We start from the raw sequence: 20,000 nt of genomic DNA on the forward strand, positions 1-20,000 counted from the left end.
AGATCCCAGATCTGTGGAAGATGGACATGAGTCAGATCCTGGACTCGTCCTCCAGCGACGAAGAGGACGACGAAGAGGAGAAGGAGAGCGATGAAGATGAGGAAGATGAAGACGAGAAGAAAAAGAAGAAACACATAAAGGACGAGGTGAGAACTTACCCGCCTGTCTGTAGAAAGTGTCTGAAATGAACTGTCTGACTCTCCGGCCGAGTAGATGAAGAAATCCAGCGGCCAAGCATCTTTTTTAGCAGCCCTTTGTTTTTGTAACATACACTATCGGTCAAAAGTTTGGGGTCACTTAGACATGTCCATTCTACTCCATTATAGACAGAATACCAGCTGAGATCAGTTGCATTGTGTTTTTAACCAGGCAGCAGTTTTCAGATTACATTATGTGCTTACATAATTGCAAAAGGGTTCTCCAATGTTTTCTCAGTGAGCCTTTTAAAATGATATCAGATTAGTAACCAGAATGGGCCTTTGGAACATTGGATGAATGGTTGCTGATAATGGGCAATCAGCCACCCACTCAGATCAGCTGGTATTCTGTCTATAATGGAGTAGAACGGACATTTGTAAGTGAGCCCAAACTTCTGACCGGTAGTGTACATCCCAAACCGTTGTGATTGGAGCTGTTGTAGTCGTGCTGGTTCATCCTCATGTCATCATGCGTTCTATTAGAAGGCTGGCTGACTACTGTCCCAGGTAGCCTGAGCTAAACCTCATGGAAAGACAAGTGACCTGGTGGTGGCTGGCGTTCTGTGTGTGTGTGTGTGTGTGTGTGTGTGTGCGTGTGCGCGCGCATGCATGCGTCAGTGTATCTGTGCGTGTGTGTGTGAAGGTCTGACGTGCAGACAGCAGAGGAACAGAAGAAAGTAGCTGCAGCTTCACCAAAATGAAGACTAAAAAACAACTATTTTGGTACTAACATTCAGCTGCCATGTGGCAGATATCCCTCTTAGATTTACTCACAAAACCGGAAAATGTTATCTACGTTTGGTGCTTGGCGAGTGTTAATCTCGGACCCTGTCTGTAGATGCGGGTCAGAAGCTTACCTGTCTGTCTGTCTGTCTGTCCAGCCGGAGGAGGAGCAGGATCCAGAGGAGAGAGATCACTTCCTGCAGCAGCTCTACAAGTTCATGGAGGACAGAGGTGAGACCGTCTGTCTGCAAACTAATGACATAACCGTAACCTTTTGTAGCAAGAAAGGGGAGTCAGTCCCCCAGGAAGTTCACCGAGCTTTGAAGCAAATTGAACTTAGTGTCCAAAGAAATAGTGGAACTCCCGTCCCATCACGTGATTTCCCTCTGGCCCAAATACACGTTCCCCCTCAGACTTACCTAGAGAAAGAGATGTCTGGAAATCAGTGGAGACTAGGGCTGTAAGAAAAAATCAATACACTTGAGTATCGCAATATTTTATTTAGCAATACTGTATTGATTTTCAAAAACTCAATATCGATTATTTATATATATTTTTTTTATTTTTTTTATTTTTAAGTTTACATGCAAAAATATATTCATCTAAGACAGTGGTTCACGTTTATGTTGTGTTTAAACCCCCTACTGCTAGATGGCCATGCTGAGACACACCACTAGTGACCTCGCCTAGCAGTGCCTAGCAGTGCCTAGCAGTGCCTAGTAGTGCCTAGCAGTGCCTAGTAGTGCCTAGCAGTGCCTAGCAGTGCCTAGCAGTGCCTAGCAGTGCCTAGCAGTGCCTAGCAGTGCCTGACTTGTTGCTAGAAGCTAACAACGTAACTATGGCTGAACTTTGTCTACTTCAGCATATAAACATTAGCTCACTAAGAACCTGAGAACCACAAACTGGCAGTTTGATTTTCTGTGTACTGAATTGTTTACCTAAAGTAAACTTCTTTGACTATTATGAACATCATGTGTTTTTTAAAATATTATTTTTTCTAAAATTCTACTTAAAAAAAATCCCAATATATCGCCTTACGCACAGTATCAAAATATATTACAGTATTTTGAATCGTGACCCATGTATCGTGATACGTAGCGTATGGCCAGATTCTTGCCAATACACAGCCCTAGTGGAGACATTTCTTTTTAAAACATCCCAACCAGGGCTTGACATTAACTGTTCTGCTCACCAGCCACTCTGGCCCCGCCCTCGGTTATATAGGCCTATATGCTGCCCGCCAATGGATAGTAAGAAACTGACTGTGGTACCTGCCACTGCCAGATTTTACCGCATGTGGCTGGTAGGTGGGTGCTAACGTCAAGCCCTGGTCACAACCCCCCCACAAAATCACTCCTTTGATCTGATAACATTTGGAAAGTCTAGAAGAGCCGCACGGTTAAATCGTTTAATCACAGTGCAAGGTAGCAGAGTGCTAAACAGGAAGTAGCCGATGATGGTTGGTTCTAACGTCATGTCTCTCTGTCTCTCTGTCTGTCTGTCTGTCTGTCTGTCCATCAGGGACTCCCATCAACAAGCCTCCAGTGTTGGGTTACAAAGACCTGAACCTCTTCAAGCTCTTCAGACTCGTGTATCTCCTAGGAGGCTGCCACAAGGTGAGGGTCTGTCTGTCTCTCTGTGTCGGTCTGTCTCTCTGTCTGTCTGTCTCTCTCTCTCTCTGTCTATCTCTCACTCTGTCTATCTCTCTCTCTGTCTGTCTCTGTCTCTCTCTCTGTCTGTCTGTCTCTCTCTGTCGGTCTGTCTCTCTCTCTCTCTGTCTGTCTCTCTCTGTCTGTCTCACTCTGTCTGTCTCTGTCTCTCTCTCTCTGTGTCTCTGTCTGTCTCTCTGTCTGTCTGTCTGTCTGTCTGTCTCTCTCTGTCTGTCTGTCTCTCTAGAGCCTAATGATCATCTGTTGTTGTGTTTCAGATTGAGTCTGGGACCGTGTGGAAGCAGGTCTACATGGATCTGGGGATCCCCGTCCTGAACTCGGCTGCGTCCTACAATGTCAAGACGGCCTATAAGAAGTACGTGAACACACCGGTTTCCCATCAGTGTTTGACACCGTAGGCAGAAATCTCAGGGGGGGGGGGGGTCGGCTCATCTGAGGGTGTCCCCCCCCCAAAAAAAAATATACACATGCTGTGCATCGTAAATAATATGATATATACCTAAAATTATTGTGGAAGTATAAAGCAATACAAATGTCTCCCAGAAGAAGTTAAGGAGAAAACACAAGACTTTCACCAGGAAACAGGTGTTCATGTCCTGAAGGCCTTTCCTCTATGTACACAGATCCTACACACGTACAATTTAAGTTGTATTATTTGTGTCCTCTTCAAAAATTGCTCTTCCATGTTTCCATTTTCCAAATTCCATGTTAATCCACACACACACACACACACACACACACGCACACGCACACGCACACGCACACAGAGACACACGCACACAGACACACACGCAGAGACACACACACACACACACACACACACACACACCCTTTTACGCCGACGGTTGACGCTGTCCTTTGTGTCTTCAGGTACCTGTACGGTTTCGAGGAGTACTGCCGCTCCGCCTGCATCACCTTCAGGACCATCCATCACAACAACCCGCGCTCTCCCAACGCGCCAGCCAATCAGAAGCAGGAGAAGCCCTCCACGCTGCCGGCGAGGGCGGAGCCTGTCGATGACAAGCGGGAGAAGGTGGAGTCAGAGAGCGAGAGCGAGAAGGAGGAGGTGAAGGAGAGACACTCGTCCCCCAGGGTGAGAACACACTTTAAACTTTAATCCACTCAGTTTAAGAACAAACTGACACCGTTAATGTTTTTGTGTTGTAAGAACTTTGAATTTGTAATCGTTTGATAATTCCACTGGTATCTAAGGTTGTACCGAATACAGTTTAGTTAGAGAAGAGAGCTTGTGGACCGGTAGGTCATCGGTTCAATCCCCAGACCAACAGGATAAAATCTGGGTGGGTCAAAGTGAAAGAGCAGTGCTTGTCCTTCCCTCATTACCACCACTGAGGTGCCCTTGAGCAAGGCCCTTAACCTCCAGCTGCTCCAGTGGAGCTGCTCAGTGGCAGCAGATCAGACTGTGGTAGTACTGGGCAGCTTCCAGTATGAATGTGGAACTGTGTGAATGTGATCTGGGCGTTCCTGCAAGAGAGAGGCTGCCTCTCAGTGAACCTTCCCTGAATCCACGGAAAAAGAGGGAAAGAAAAGAGATGAAGTAGTAGCGATAAAGGCAGAGATGTTTCCTGTTACTGTAACGTTACGGGACTCAAAATTACAAATCCTGCTATGGCCACGCCAAGACCCGCCCTTCAATAGCAGCCTGATTGGTTGGGGTTAGGCATTGACCTCGAGTGGTTAAGGTTAGGATAGCCGATTGGTCAGGGGATAGGACCTGTACAAATCGGGTTATGTTACCATGCGTAACGGGACTCGCTCGCCGCGATATGGACAGACAAGTCTGATAGCCGGTTAACGTTACATGATTGTACACTGCAGGGTGACGTCGGGTTGCTTTTCTCCTAAAGTTGAATCCACAGTTTCCGCGGGGTCTTATGTTCCTATGTGTTTGTGTCTCAGTGACTGATGGGAACAACAGTCTTTGACATTGGTCCAGTATTAAGAGAGATTGCTGCAGCTTGTATTTACCTTCACAACAGTGCTGTTTTTGACGCTGACAGACTCAGATTATTATTCTAAGTGTCTGACAACATTAAGGATCCCTTCAGAGATAGACCTTTTAAACCTCTTTGAGCTTTAACCCACCAGACTCCATTTACAAAAGTAGTACTTTTAGCATGTATAGAGCCAGCATATTATCACATGTAAATCGGTAAACTATGTGTTTATTTCAACCAAAACTAGAGTTGTGATGGTTGGAAAAGTGAAAAGACGAACCAAGGCGAATTTTCACAGTTTTAGTTTGTTTCTGTCGACTTTTAATGAAGTGTGTTTTACGATGCTTAAATTACGGTTTATTTACATGGAGTCTGGTGCGTTTAGCGAACGCAATTTCACGGATGTTTTTATGTTTGATAAAAGGATCTTACTCTTTAACAGAAAGGTCGACCTCCTTAGAAATCCTTTCATAATGTTGTCACACACAGAATAATAATCTGAGTCTGTCAGCGGCAACAACAGAACTTTTGTGAAGGAAATACAAGCTGGACAATTGCCCTATTAACTTACATTACAGCTAACCAAGCTGGTTTAATACTGGACCAGTTTCACAGATTGTTGTTCCATCAGACACTCAGACACACAAACATACAACACTTACAAAAAAAAGTCTAAATTTTAGGCCTTAAAAAGTCTTAAATTCGCTGAGGTATTGAGTTTTAGGTCTTACATAATTTTTAAACCGCTCTTAATTTTCCTACATTCATGCAACGCCTCTAATGCTCTTTGAAATGTTCCGGCGGCTTTAGGAAGTTTGTTTTTAATTCTGTGGAGTTGTAGTTCTTTCTTTTGTAGTCCAAATATAATTCTCTGTGTTACGACTATGAATGAGACCAACATGCAACTTATATTACAGCCAGTCTAGACACCAGTCCTAAATATGCAAATGAGGAAATCAGGGAAACAATGGTTCTGGACTCTGACTTCTGATTTTGTTCTTGATGTCGTGATAAAGTTCTTAAATTTTATTCATAATGTTCTTAAAAAGATCTTAAAAGTCTTACGTGTGTGTGTGTGTGTGTGTGTGTCTCTGTGTGTGTGTGTCTCTGTATGTTTGTGTGTGTGTGTGTCTCTGTATGTTTGTGTGTGTGTGTGTGTGTGTGTGTGTGTGTGTGTGTGTGTGTGTACAGAAGGGAAGGCCAGATCCAGCCCTATTGGTGTGAGTTTAACAGCATGTTGTTTGTGTGTCGTAGGGACGGAGGAGGTGTGTGGGGAGTCAGGTGAAGGCGGAGCGAGAGTCTCCCTGCAGACCGGAGAAGGGGGGAGGAGGAGGAGGAGGAGGAGGAGGAGGAGGAGGAGGAGGAGGAGACAGCGAGGAGCAGACGGAGGAGCAGACGGAGGAGCAGAGGGAGGAGCAGAGGGAGGGGAGGAGACGCAGCAACAGAAGAATGGACGACTCTGAGAAAGGCTCCGAGGAAGAGGAGGAGGAAGACGAGGAGGATGAGGAGGACGATGATGAAGATGAAGAGGAGGAGGAAGAGAGGGAGAGGAGGAGAGGAGAAGGGTGAGACTGAAAGTCAGATTTCTGCTCAGTGGTGGATGAAACGTGATGTTTTGGTTGCTTTTTAAAGGCCGTTACGCCGTCGGCAGTAAAGCCAGTGTGACTGGCGTATTAATCCTGCTGTTTACAAAAACTTTCTATATCAGAACTATGACAAAAGGACGTTGGAAAAAGCTACAAAAATGCAAGAAAAATAGAAAAAAAAACGCTGACCAAAAAAATCAGAAAAAGTGACCAAAAAAACCCACCAAAAACATCACCAAAGGTGACAAAAAATTGTTCAAAAAATTGTTAAAAAAATTGGAAAAAAGTGAAGAAAAAAAAAAACTTGTTAAAAAAGTGACAAAAAAAATGGACAAAAACATTGAGAAAAGTGTAGAAAAAGAACAACAAAATGTTGAAATTTCGACCCAGAAAAACCCAAAGTTGCAGGTCAACGGGAAGACAACCCCGGCGTGAAGGTGCCATTAGAGAGTGGACTCTGCGAGACGTTAACCTGTGTCTGTGTTTGTGTGTCGGCAGCGAGGAAGAGGAGGACGGGGACTCTGTGATGGGGACGAAGGTCCGGGTGAAGTACGGCAAAGGAAAGACTCAGAAGATCTACGAGGCTCACATCAAGAAGACAGACGTGGACAACGGAGAGCAGTTCTACCTGGTTCACTACTACGGCTGGAACGTCAGGTCAGTTCTCCCTACGCTCAGCGCTTAGAGACCTCAGGTCCTCACCTACGCTCAGCGCTTAGAGACCTCAGGTCCTCACCTACGCTCAGCGCTTAGAGACCTCAGGTCCTCACCTACGCTCAGCGCTTAGAGACCTCAGGTCCTCACCTACGCTCAGCGCTTAGAGACCTCAGGTCCTCACCTACGCTCAGCGCTTAGAGACCTCAGGTCCTCACCTACGCTCAGCGCTTAGAGACCTCAGGTCCTCACCTACGCTCAGCGCTTAGAGACCTCAGGTCCTCACCTACGCTCAGCGCTTAGAGACCTCAGGTCCTCACCTACGCTCAGCGCTTAGAGACCTCAGGTCCTCACCTACGCTCAGCGCTTAGAGACCTCAGGTCCTCACCTACGCTCAGCGCTTAGAGACCTCAGGTCCTCACCTACGCTCAGCGCTTAGAGACCTCAGGTCCTCACCTACGCTCAGCGTAGGGCTGTAGCGATACACTAATCTCACGATACGATATATATCACGATATTCAGCCAACGTATCGTTGAAAATGATAATAGTAAGTGTATCGAATTATATCGAATCGATTCGATATAATTCGATACACTTACTATTATCATTTTCTGAAAGATTTAAAGGGGACAGAGACTTTGGTGACATCTTGTGAATGTTCCATTTACTTGGATTTAATTAACTGAACTGAAAACTAAAACCATCAATGACATAATATCTGTCTCTGACTGGACAGAGAGGCTACAGCTCGCAGACGCTGGACAACATGAATCAAAGATGTGTTGAGAAAATGAGTTCCATTTATTGAAAGCTTACAAGCCTTCGAAAAGTAAATAAAGTGCAGTATTAATAATGGAGAGTTAAAAAGTGCAGCAAGTGGCCTGTTCTGAACAGTTTCTAAGACAGCTTTTTTAGCTTGACACTGAACATATGAGGTAGTCAGTCTAGTCACCAGGTCAGTAGACATAGTACCATGGCTTCTCCTCAGAACTCACCCAAGAAACGCCGACTTGAGCGTACGCTCTGCACGTGCGCAAAACGTAATACGTCTCCATAGCAGCAGGCGGCGCTGCTCTGTATTGTGTCCATTAACAGTCTGATTGTTTCCCAGAAGATGAAAACTGGCAGCTGATTGGACGAACGTGTCACGTGGGTCTGGTTTCTCCAGAAATTCACAGCCAGACTGTCATGGCGTCTCGTTCAGAATACGATCTCATATTGGACTAAAATAGTTCACCGAAACGTGTTTCTGAAAACATTTGAAGAGAGAAATAGGCCGTGCAGCTGCTGAATCTGTCTTCATTTCAGATCAACAAAGGTCAGTTTAAAAGATGTTACTCAGATTTTGAGAGACTCTAGTCACGCTCATCATCTCCTGGTGAGTCCCGACTGTCCTGTCTCTGACTGTCCTGTCTCTGACTGAACATGTCAGGTCAGCCAAAATGAAGGCCGACGGCTCCTCCAACAGACGACGGACAGACAGACAGACTCGAGTCACCGACCTCGCCAGACGGTCAGACGGCCGATTATCAGCTCTCTGTGTCAGCGGTCTGCGCCCGTAGACGTCGGCGTCTGTGTAAAGTTAGTACGGTAACTTGCTCTACAGCGATACTAGCGGCTGGCTGACCAAATCGCTCTTCCTGCAACGCGAACGGGGGTAAACACGGGGGATTTGAATGGGACTTATGTATCGATACTCGCGGCTTAAAAATCGATACTTTCTTGGGAAAAAAATATCGATTTATATCGCAGAATCGATAAAATTGCTCAGCGCTTAGAGACGGAGTCGGTCCTCACCATGTTGCTCTCATCATCTTGTGTGTGTGTGTGTGTGTGTGTGTGTGTGTGTGTGTGTGTGTGTGTCTGATCCACAGGTACGATGAGTGGGTGAAGGCCGACCGGATCATCTGGCCCCCGGAGAAAGGAACCAAGACGAGACGCAGGAAGAAGGTGAAGGTAAGAGGTTGTTTCCTGTTGGCTGTAGGCCGATACGTTGACGTTTTATAACTCCACAGAAACAACAGAACTGTCTTGGTTTAAGAACTTACAAAGTCGATGCAACGACGCACATTTGCGTTACAATCTGCGTGACGCTGTGTCACGAAAGCCAATCAGCGTTGAGATTGTCCTGCATAGTCAAATCCAGAAAAAAGGGTTTCAAAAGTAGTTTTTTTTTGCTGCTGCCTGATCGTTTTACAACTGGCCATCTTTCCAAACAAAGGGCGATGTTTTAACATTTTCAACTGGACAGAGACAACGTAAAACTCAACCAAACATGTCTCGGGTTGATGACGTACAAAGTCAATGCAACAACGCAAATTTGAGTCATTCATGAGAGTTTAAATATTTGAATTCGAGCAATAAAATTAGTGTGCAACAGATTCTCAGAACACTCATAGAACCAACATTCTAAGTTGTTTGCTTGTCGTCATCAGACTTTTTACAAATTGTGTCCATGATTCAGGGCTCTTAAACAGGGACTGAAGTTACCTTTTTTGGCCACCTGCTACACAGGCTTTTTACCAGCCATTTGTTTTACCTCATAAAGGTGAAATACAGGAAATGCACGAGCATCATTCTTGAACTTGTTAAAGGACCACGCCGACTTATTGGGACTTTGTCTTATTCACCCTAACCCCCAGAGTGAGACAAGTCCATACATACCCTTCTCATCTCCGTGCGTGTTGTAACTCTGTCTGAAGGTTCCACCGGTAGCTTAGCCTAGCACAGATCCTGGAGGTAACTGGTTCCATCTAGCCTAGCTTAGCACAGATCCTGGAGGTAACTGGTTCCATCTAGCCTAGCTTAGCACAGATCCTGGAGGTAACTGGTTCCATCTAGCCTAGCTTAGCACAGATCCTGGAGGTAACTGGTTCCATCTAGCCTACTGCTCCCAATAAGTGACAAAATAACGCCAACATGTTCCTGTTTCCATGTTGTGATTTGTAGAGTCACAGCGTGTACACATAACAAGGTCACATGACACACAGCCATCTTCTAACGTAAACATACTGGGAACTATATTCTTAGAAAGGCTTGCTGCAAAGCAAATCACTCTGCCCAAGTAGCAGAAGTAGCAGAGCTTCTCCTTCTGAGAATATAGTTCCCAGTATGTTTACGTTAGAAGATGGCTGTGTGTCATGTGACCTTGTTTTTTGTACACGCTGTGACTCTACAAATCACAACATGGAAACAGGAACATGTTGGCGTTATTTTGTCACTTATTGGGAGCAGTAGACTAGATGGAGCCAGTTACCTCCAGGATCTGTGCTAAGCTAGGCTAGATGGAGCCAGTTACCTCCAGGAACTGTGCTAAGCTAGGCTAGATGGAGCCAGTTACCTCCAGGAACTGTGCTAAGCTAGGCTAGATGGAGCCAGTTACCTCCAGGATCTGTGCTAAGCTAGGCTAGATGGAACCAGTTACCTCCAGGTTCTGTGCTAGGCTAAGCTACCAGTGGAACCGTCAGACAGCGTTACAGCACACACAGAGATGAGAAGGGTATGTATGGACTTGTCTAACTCTGGGGGTTAGGGTGAATAAGACAAAGTCCCAATAAGTCGGCGTGGTCCTTTAAGAATACACATTTAAGTGCTGTCAAGTTAACGAAATCAATATAATTACTCTTATACTGTCAACTGTCAGAGACAGTTATATACCGACTGCTGTTCTGAGTACGCAAAAAAGGAGCAGACACACTCCTCTTCCTCGTGTGTGTGTGTGTGTGTGTGTGTGTGTGTGTGTGTGTGTAATGTGCTCCATAAGTATCTTATAAAACTCTGTGGGTTCATCTGGCCGATGTTTTGGGCCAGACCATAGCGTTGTTGTCGTCGTGGTCAGAGTTTGACGCCGTCTGTCTCCTCCACAGAACAAAGACGAGCCGGAGAGAGAGCGAGACAGAGACGAAGAGAAGCCGCCGTCGAAGCCTCCGGGAGCGAAGCGAGGCCGTCCTCAGATCAGGACGCCGCCCACGGGCTCGGCGGGACGCAGCATCTCTAAAACGCCCAGCTCCGAGGGACGCTCCAACGGGCGCAGCAGCCGGATGGAGATGCCGTCCAGCATGGCCAACGGAGACAGTAAGACGGCGAGCACGCTCAGACCTGCACAGTCCTCTGAGGTGGTTTCTGAAACCTTAGTTTATAAGAGATTGTTTTCAACGTCACGCATGTGGCGCTCTTTTAACCAGGCTAGACCGGACAGTTTATGCTTATATCATGTTTATGTTGACAGTTACAGGTTGACTTGTGCTATAAAAAGCTTCCTGGACCGTGTGCCAGAACTGTAAGAGCTTCTCTTCAGAGGGAGGGAGAGTTTAGAGACTGGACAGATCGCTCTGTTCACGTTTTAACCTTTTCCCTCAGCGGACAATCTGTATCGCTCAAACTGTCCCTCAGGATACCTGCAGAGTTTAAAGTATTGTGTGTGTCTGTGTGTGTCTCTGTCTGTGTGTGTCTCTGTCTGTGTGTGTCTCTGTCTGTGTGTGTCTCTGTCTGTGTGTGTCTCTGTCTGTGTGTGTCTCGCTGTGTGTGTGTGTCTCGCTGTGTGTGTGTGTCTCGCTGTGTGTGTGTGTCTCGCTGTGTGTGTGTGTCTCGCTGTGTGTGTGTGTCTGTGTGTGTGTGTCTCGCTGTGTGTGTGTGTCTCTGTCTGTGTGTGTGTGTCTCTGTCTGTGTGTGTGTGTGTCTCTGTCTGTGTGTGTGTGTGTCTCGCTGTGTGTGTGTGTCTCGCTGTGTGTGTGTGTGTCTCGCTCTGTGTGTGTGTGTCTCGCTCTGTGTGTGTGTGTGTCTCTGTGTGTGTGTGTGGCTCTGTGTGTGTCTGTGTGTGTGTGTGTGTGTGTGTGTGTGTGTGTGTGTGTGTGTGTGTCTCTGTGTGTGTGTGTGTGTGTCTCTGGCTCTGTGTGTGTGTGTGTGTGTCTCTGGCTCTGTGTGTGTGTCTCTGGCTCTGTGTGTGTGTGTGTGTGTCTCTGTGTGTGTGTGTGTCTCTGGCTCTGTGTGTGTGTGTGTGTGTGTGTGTGTGTGTGTGTCTCTGTGTGTGTGTGTGTGTGTTGGATTAAATAAATAGCGTAGTGTTTAAAATGAATACTGTGTTAAGACCTTTAAGTGTACTTTATTTCAGATCATAAATGTGATATTTGACGTGTGGTCCTCTGTGCAGACACGCCTCGCAGGAGAACCAGGAGAACGTCGGGCATGTACGACTCGGACAGAGCGTCCAATGGTGAGAACACTTCCTGTTTCCTGTCATCGCTGCATTTTTAAAGAGACATAACTAACCAACCCACTGCTCTTTCTCCCCGCAGAGGATTCTGGGAACTCGTCAGAGGACAGCGACTCAGGAGACACGCCTGAGAAGAAGCCGTTGCCGTGGCAAGGGAGGAGTGAAGCCCCGCCCTGCCAGGAGGAGGAGGAGGAGGTGAAGGAGGAAGAGGAGGTAAAGGAGGAAGAAGAGGAGAAGGTGGAAGAGATGTTGGTGAAGGAGGAAGAGGAGGAGCCGAGTGAGGTGGTTGATGTCCTAACAGCTGTTAACGACGACAGCGCTAACGACCGCGACACTGTCTCTACGTTGCCTGTCGCCGCGACATCACCGCGTCCCAGCATGCCTCTGGAGAAACCTGACAAACCCCTGAGCCAGTCAGAGGAGGTGGAGGCAGAGCAGGGGGCGGAGCCTGTGGTGGAAGCCGCCCTGCTGCTCGTTCACCTTGACAAGGAGACCAAAACGTCTACGGCGCCAGAGCGAGTTGTGAAAACGCCGAGCGTCCCCGAGGCGAACAAGACTTCTCCGGGACAGGAAGCGCTCGCCGTGGCGTCCCCCTTCCGGACGGCACTGCCCCCGCCGCTGCCCCCGCCGCCCGCCAAAAAGACGTCCCCTGAGAAGCGGCTGTCCTCGCCACCGCGCCCTGCCGCAGAGAACGAGGACAGCCAGTCCACGCCGCTGTCCTCCCCCAGGCTCAAAGGTCGCAGGGCCATCCTGCGGGGGATGGACTCCGAGACTCCTCCTAGAATCCCCCTCTGCAGCCCCGCCCCCTCCAGCCCCGCCAGCGTGGCGTCTCCGCCGCGTAGCGTCCTGAAGAGACAGGACGAGCCCATGGTCGTCCTCCACTGCCTCCCCACGCAGCGCCTCCCCCCCGAGCCTCTGGCCCCCGCGGCCGCCGGCTCGGACACAGACTCCGCCTCCGAGGAGGAGGAGGAGGCGGAGCCTGAGCAGAGGCATGGCGCCTCGCTGAAACGTAAAGCAGCGGAGCAGCGGACGCCGGACAAGAAGCTCCGCCCCGACAGGAAGCAGGAGGAAACAGCCGCAGCGTCGCCCAAAACTCTGGCGTCGCCTCTCCGAGAGAGGAGGGGCGAGGGAGGGGCGAAGGCCGAAGACGGGCCCCGCCTCGCCGAGGAGAAGCCCAGGGAGGCGGCAGAGGAGCGGCTGACAGGTGGAGCCCCCAAGGAGACAGAGATGCATGCTGGGTAAGGCTGTGACTTACTTATTGGCTTGTTTTCTGAAAGAAGGATTAAATGTTTGGTCTCTAAAGCCGCTGACACACCAACCAGACGGCTTTAAATGCTGTTGAGGAGGAGGAGGAGGAGGAGGAGGGGGGGGTGGGGGGGGGGTGGTCTTGACCAACTGCCACTTCGCTTGTTTGAAAGCCATGATGTCTCTCTCTCTCGTGGGCGGTGTCGGTACACGACCCGTTCTGCCTGCACGATCCGTTCTGCACATGCGCAAGATAATACTGTTTTACCGAGGATACGACCTGCACGATCTGTTCCACGCTAGCCTATGGCTAGCCTCCACCGGGAAGCTAACGTTAGTTTAGCTAACAGCTAATTCGGCTAACCGCTAGCTGACAGCTAGATTCAGACTAAAATAATGTTAACTCAAACGTAATGGGAAAAGCAGCTACAGCTAAATTAAGTCTTCACAGTAATAACAATAAAGACAAGTATTGAGTGATTGTATTTTAAATGAGCACAAGTAAAGTAGAACTGACGTAACAGCTGTTATATATGTTAGGTGTTTGTTATATATGTCAACGGTTATTTTCAAGTTTTATTTTGAGGGTCTTTTAAAGTTATTACATGCTGTCTCAGCTAGCGGGTAGCCGAATGAGCCGTTAGCTAAACTAACGTTAGCTTGGCTGTTGACCGGAAGCGTGGAACAGATCGTGCAGTGTCGTAAATCCTCGTACAACAGCACATGCGCGAACATTTTGCGCATGTGCAGAACGGATCGTGTACCGACAGGCGGGTCAAATTCTCTGGGCGGGCAAAGCAGAGAAAGGGGAGGTAACCTTTCCCCTTATGACGTCATAAAGGGAAGATTCCTGATTGGTCCATCTGAGCTTTCATTTTCTCAAAGGCAGAGCAGGATACCCAGGGCTCGGTTTACACCTATCACCATTTCTAGCCACTGGGGGACCATAGGCAGGCTGGGGGAACGCATATTAGTGTTAAAAACTCATAAAGTGACATGTTCACACCATGGGACTAGGCCTGCATGATTAATCGTTATAAAATTGCAATCTTGATTCACCTTGTTCACAATTTTAATTTTTAAATTTTTTTTTTTTTTTTTTTATGACTTTGATTCTCATGTAATTTTACGAGCCGACTGCATCACTAACACTACTACTGTCTTCTGTGAGTTTTAAACATAGACGGTATAAAACAGGTTTTAGAGCTCTGCAGAGCTCTCCTTCTCTTCAGTGATCCTCTGTGTTTACAGCTCCTGGTGATGATCAATGGGCTCTAGGAGCCAAAATAATCTGTTTGGTGCTGCTGATTAGTTTAGTTTTTTGTGGTTCATGCGCAATAAACATTACACTTGGTGAGAAAAAACTCGTGGCAGAGAATCGTGATATCAATTAAAAAATCGTGATTCATATTTTTCCCTGAATCGTGCAGGCCTACATGGGACCTTTAAGTGTTTCAGTAAGTATGTATGGAGGGAAGGAAAGTAGGATAATGAAAGGAGGAAGGCTGGAAATAAAGAGAAGAGAACCTAATGGATGAATCTTTTCAGGTCTGATGCTGGCTCGCCTCCCCCTGCCCTGGCGGACCGCGTGTCGGACCCGGTGGCGGTGGCGGCCCTGGCAGAGCTGGCAGCGCCCCCCCCAACGACAGCACCGCCGGGCCCCTCCCCTGCTGATGACCTGGAGCCTGAGCTGGGCCCTGAGGCGCTAGTCTGCCATGAGGTGGACCTGGACGAGCCGGACGAGAAGGAGAAGTCGTGCACGGCGCCGGAGCAGCTGCTGTTGATGATGAGGGAGTCTCAGCCGGCCCCCCCCCCCTTGCTGCCCCCCCTCCTCAACGTCTCCCCACTCCCCCCCCAGACGCAGCTGCGCCCCTTCCTGCCCGTCCCCAGCCCCGAGGAGCTGCACCCGGCCCGCAGCGTTGGCGAGGAGGAGGACAGGGGAACGGCGAGGGCGGAGCAGGAAGGAGACTCCAGTCCTGGGTTTGATGGAAGCGCATCGTCTTCCTCCACCTCGCTGCTGTCACTGCACGACGCCAAGGACAGAGGTGAGATACACACACACACACACACACACACACACAGAGACACACACACACACACACACAGAGACACACACACACACACACACACACACACACACACACACACACACACACACACACACACACACACACACACACACACACACACAGAGACACACACACACACACACACACACACAGAGACACACACACACACACACACACACACAGAGACACACACACACACACACACACACAGAGACACACACACACACACACACACACAGACACACACACACAGAGACACACACACACACACACACACACACACACACACACACACACAGAGACACACACACACACACACACACACACACACACACACACACACACAGATATACACACACACACACACAGATATACACACACACACACACACACACAGATATACACACACACACACACAGATATACACACACACACACACACAGATATACATACACACACACACACACACACACATACACACACACACACACACACACACACACACAGAGACACACACACACACACACACACACACACACAGACACACACACACAGAGACACACACACACACACACACACACACACACACACACAACCTCATACTACAATTATGAAAATAGGCCTGCACGATTTGGGGAAAAATATGAATCACGATTTTTTAGCTTAGAATTGATATCATGATATCATGATATTCTCTGCCACGAGTTTTTCTCACCAAGTCTAATGTTTACGGCACACATGAACCGTGACAGAACTAAACTAATCAGCAGCACCAAACAAATTATTTTGGCTCCTAGAGCCCATTGATCATCACCAGGAGCTGTAAACACAGAGGATCACTGAAGAGAAGGAGAGCTCTGCAGAGCTCTAAAACCTGTTTTATACCGTCTATGTTTAAAACTCGGTCATAGTCAAAGTTTTTTTAAATAAAAAAAAAAAAAAAAAAATCGAAGTTATTTAAAAATGAAATCGTGAACAGGGTGAATCGAGATCACGATTTTATAACGATTAATCGTGCAGGCCTACCTGAAAATGAGCATAATATGGGCGCTTTAATAAATAATTGTTAAATGTAGTCCAGAGTCTGTAGTCTGTAATCGCACAAACAAGCATATTGGTCTGCTCTTCTCTCCGAGACACCGGCAGGATTTACCTTCATTCATGAAACAGCTGACGAGTGAAGGAGCAGAGGAACGGTCATGAGGTGCTTTCCGACCGGATAGTACTTGTACTTTTTAGAGGAAAAGTACACTTCTAAGCAGTTCTAAGAACTACTCTCCTCCAAAATCTTTTTCTTCATTTGCATTCTCACTGGCCAAGTGGCCATAGGGACTGGTAGGAGGGGTAAGGGAGGGATGCCAGCACGGCAACGGTCTTTATAGCATCGTCACTAGACCTTAGCGTCACATACAACAACAACAAATGATGCTAATACTTGTGCACTTTTCCTATATTAAATGCACGTCCATTCTCGTAGTAATTCACGTAATGTTTTGCTCAACACAGACGGGGCTTTATTACTCAGAACAGACCCCGCCTCTGCCTGCTGGTGTGTGTGTGTGTGTGTGTGAGAGAGGTCTGAGAGACCTCCAGCTCACAGCGAGGTGTGTGTGAGAGAGAGCGCGAGCGGTCTGAGAGACCTCCAACTCACAGCGAGGTGTGTGTGTGTGAGAGAGAGAGGGGGAGCGGTCTGAGAGACCTCCAGCTCACAGCGGGGTCTCTGAGCATGACTGGCCCAGCGACGAGCTAGAGGCCGGGGCAGGAGCTTGCTGGCTGTCGCCTCACTTGATGGAGCTTCTGAACTCCGAAAACTTTGAAGCAAATTGTCAATTCGGCATCAATTTCCGCAAGACTGCCTATATTCAAAATCTAAACAGTTAATTTCTCGCCTAAAACGTTGTCAGAAGTGAATTTAATGATGAATAAGATAGAAATAGAATAGAAATTGTTAAAAATGTCCCGTTGTTGCTCTGTCTGCAAGTTCCGAGTTGGCAGTGGGCGTGACTTATAAGTTCGACCAATCATGTACACCTAGGAAAAGGGAAAAGACCCTGCTCTGAAGTAGGAGCTAAAAAAGTACGCTACTGAGGCCAGAGGAACTTAAAAATCCCCAAATTTTTCCTGTCGGAACATGATGAAAAAAGTGTTGTAGGAATGTTTAGTTCTAAGAACTTCAAAAATCCCTCCGGTCAGAAAGCCCCTATTGGGTTTGGGAAGCCGACGGCTGTAGAGCGGAGTTGAAGACCTGCCCTCGGTGGGGCATGGCTGACTCGTGTGGTCCCAGCTCCGATTCCTACTGCTGGGTTTCTGACCCCACTGATTGGTTCTGATTGGATGGTTGGTTGTAGAGTGACCTGTGTGACCTTTGACCCCTCAGGCCAGAAGAGAGTGACGGAGTGTAACTTGAGTCCCGCCGCCAAGAAACAGAAACGCAGCCAGAAACGCCTCAGCACGCCGGGGAAGGTGGAGAAGAACGGAGCAGGTAAGATCACTGGGGGGGGGGGGGGTTCTCTGTCTCTGTCTCTCTCTCTCTGTGTCTGTGTGTGTCTGTCTGTCTCTTTGTCTGTCTCTGTGTGTGTCTGTCTGTCTGTCTGTCTGTCTGTCTGTCTGTGTGTCTGTCTGTCTGTCTGTGTGTGTGTCTGTCTGTCTCTGTGTGTGTCTGTCTGTCTGTCTGTCTGTCTGTGTGTGTGTCTGTCTCTGCGTCTGTCTGTCTGTCTCTGTGTGTGTCTGTCTGTCTGTCTGTCTGTCTGTGTGTGTGTCTGTCTCTGCGTCTGTCTGTCTGTCTCTGTGTGTGTGTGTGTGTGTGTCTGTCTCTGTGTCTGTCTGTCTGTCTCTGCGTCTGTCTGTCTCTGTGTGTGTGTGTGTGTGTGTGTGTGTGTTTGTGGGAAAATTGTGCTATAGGTCCTACATAATTTTAAACAGATCTTAATTTTACTACGTCCGTGTAATTCTACCTCTAACACTCCTGCAGCTTTAGGAAGTTTGTTTTTAAGAGTTGTAGTTCTTTCTTTTGTAGTCCAAATATCATTCTCTGTGTTACGACTACAAATGGGACCAACATGCAACTTATATTACAGCCAGTCTAGACACCAGTCCTAAATATGCAAATGAGGAAATCAGGGAAACAATGGTTCTGGACTCTGACTTCTAAATTCGATTCAGAATGGTCTTAAAAAGTCTTTAAAGTTGACGTTTTTATAATAACTATATATGTCTTTTATCCCCCTGCAGGTCACAGCAGCGACAGCGAGGACCAGTCTCGTCTGTCTCTGTCTCAGAAGTCCCAGAAGTCTCGCTGTCTGTCGTCTCCGTCGTCTCACAGTAAAGACAAACACAACTTCTCCCCTCAGAGGACGTACAAGTGGACCTTCCAGATTGGTAAACATTCAGTCTGCTTCATATTTCCTGCAGAGCTGCCTGTTAAGGTGCTAACCCACCAACCAGACGGCCGACCGTCGGCAGTAAAGTCAGTCAGACTGATCAGTCGGGTCCCCGAGGTCTAAAAAAATGCCTCAGAACACACTGAGGAGACGCTGACTTGAGCGTACGCTCTGCTCGTAATACGTCTCCATAGCAGCAGGCGGCGCTGCTCTGTATCGTTTCCATTAACAGTTTGATTGTTTCCCAGAAGATGAAAACCGGCAGCTGATTGGACGAACGCGTCACGTGGGTCTGGTTTCTCCAGAAATTCACAGCCAGACTGTCATGGCGGCTCGTTCAGAATATGATCTCATATTGGACTAAAATAGTTCACCGAAACGTGTTTCTGAAAACATTTTAAGAGAGAAATAGGCCGTGCAGCTGCTGAATCTGTCTTCATTTGAGATCAACAAAGGTCAGACTATCAGACGGCCGATTATCGGCTCAGTGTGTCAGCGCCCGTAGACGTCGGCGTCTGCCCCGTCTCTGGCCTGTCTCTGACTGTCCTGTCTCTGACTGCCCCGTCTCTGGCCTGTCTCTGACTGTCCTGTCTCTGACTGCCCCGTCTCCGACTGCCCCGTCTCCGACTGCCCCGTGTCTGACTGCCCCGTGTCTGACTGATCTGTCTCTGTCCTGTCTCTGACTGTCCTGTCTCTGACTGAACATGTCAGGTCAGCCAAAATGAAGGCTGACGGCTCCTCCAACAGATGACGGCACAAACACACCGACCAGACTCGAGTCACCGACCTCGCCAGACTGTCAGACAGCCGATTATCAGCTCTGTGTGTAGCTGCCTTTAAGCTCCACTCAGCCAGCGCTGTAGTCTTCTACGTCATCTGCAGCTATACGCCCTACACCCACGTACAGCAACGCCAGGATAACGTCACGGAACAACGCTTGTTCTGTGACAGAACTGCCCCTCTTTGATTTAATTTTTTTAAGATGATTTTTTAGGGCTTTTCTGCCTTTTAATGGACAGTGGACGGTGCACGATTCAGAAAATGTCACGATTCAAAATCAATTCTCGATTTCAAAAAACGATTCAGTACACAGATTGTTATAATGTAAATGTAGTTACTTTCCCCAAAACAGTTAAAAAAAAATAATAATAATTTAAATTTGTTTTGTTTTCCTCTCCTCTCCTCTCTTCCCTCCTCTCCTTGTCTCCTCCCTCCTCTCCTCCCTCCTCTCCTTGTCTCCTCCTCTCCTCTCCTTGTCTCCTCTCTCCTCTCCTCCCTCCTCTCCTTGTCTCCTCTCTCCTCTCC

The 20,000-nt window shown here is 47.8% G+C and overlaps 1 protein-coding gene across 4 annotated transcripts in view; it reads left to right on the top strand.

Annotated features, from left to right (window-relative positions):
- Positions 1 to 20,000, top strand: part of arid4a (AT rich interactive domain 4A (RBP1-like)) — a 40,947-nt gene that overhangs the window by 14,573 nt on the left and 6,374 nt on the right. For 3 of the 4 annotated variants that reach the window (XM_035994402.1, XM_035994399.1, XM_035994403.1), the window contains 14 exons: positions 1 to 146; positions 1,079 to 1,151; positions 2,442 to 2,536; positions 2,848 to 2,945; positions 3,461 to 3,683; positions 5,803 to 6,110; positions 6,627 to 6,791; positions 8,664 to 8,745; positions 10,656 to 10,863; positions 11,939 to 12,001; positions 12,084 to 13,239; positions 14,795 to 15,291; positions 17,693 to 17,797; positions 18,547 to 18,693. The exon at positions 1 to 146 is cut by the window's left edge and continues 36 nt beyond it. In XM_035994402.1, the coding sequence (XP_035850295.1) occupies positions 1 to 146; positions 1,079 to 1,151; positions 2,442 to 2,536; positions 2,848 to 2,945; positions 3,461 to 3,683; positions 5,803 to 6,110; positions 6,627 to 6,791; positions 8,664 to 8,745; positions 10,656 to 10,863; positions 11,939 to 12,001; positions 12,084 to 13,239; positions 14,795 to 15,291; positions 17,693 to 17,797; positions 18,547 to 18,693 (3,366 nt within the window). Of the gene's footprint in view, positions 147 to 1,078; positions 1,152 to 2,441; positions 2,537 to 2,847; positions 2,946 to 3,460; positions 3,684 to 5,802; positions 6,114 to 6,626; positions 6,792 to 8,663; positions 8,746 to 10,655; positions 10,864 to 11,938; positions 12,002 to 12,083; positions 13,240 to 14,794; positions 15,292 to 17,692; positions 17,798 to 18,546; positions 18,694 to 20,000 lie in introns of all 4 variants that reach the window. The other variant, XM_035994400.1, reaches the window with a different exon arrangement.

Source organism: Sander lucioperca, chromosome 18 (genome assembly GCF_008315115.2).
Source record: "Sander lucioperca isolate FBNREF2018 chromosome 18, SLUC_FBN_1.2, whole genome shotgun sequence".
Taxonomy (NCBI): Eukaryota; Metazoa; Chordata; class Actinopteri; order Perciformes; family Percidae; genus Sander; species Sander lucioperca.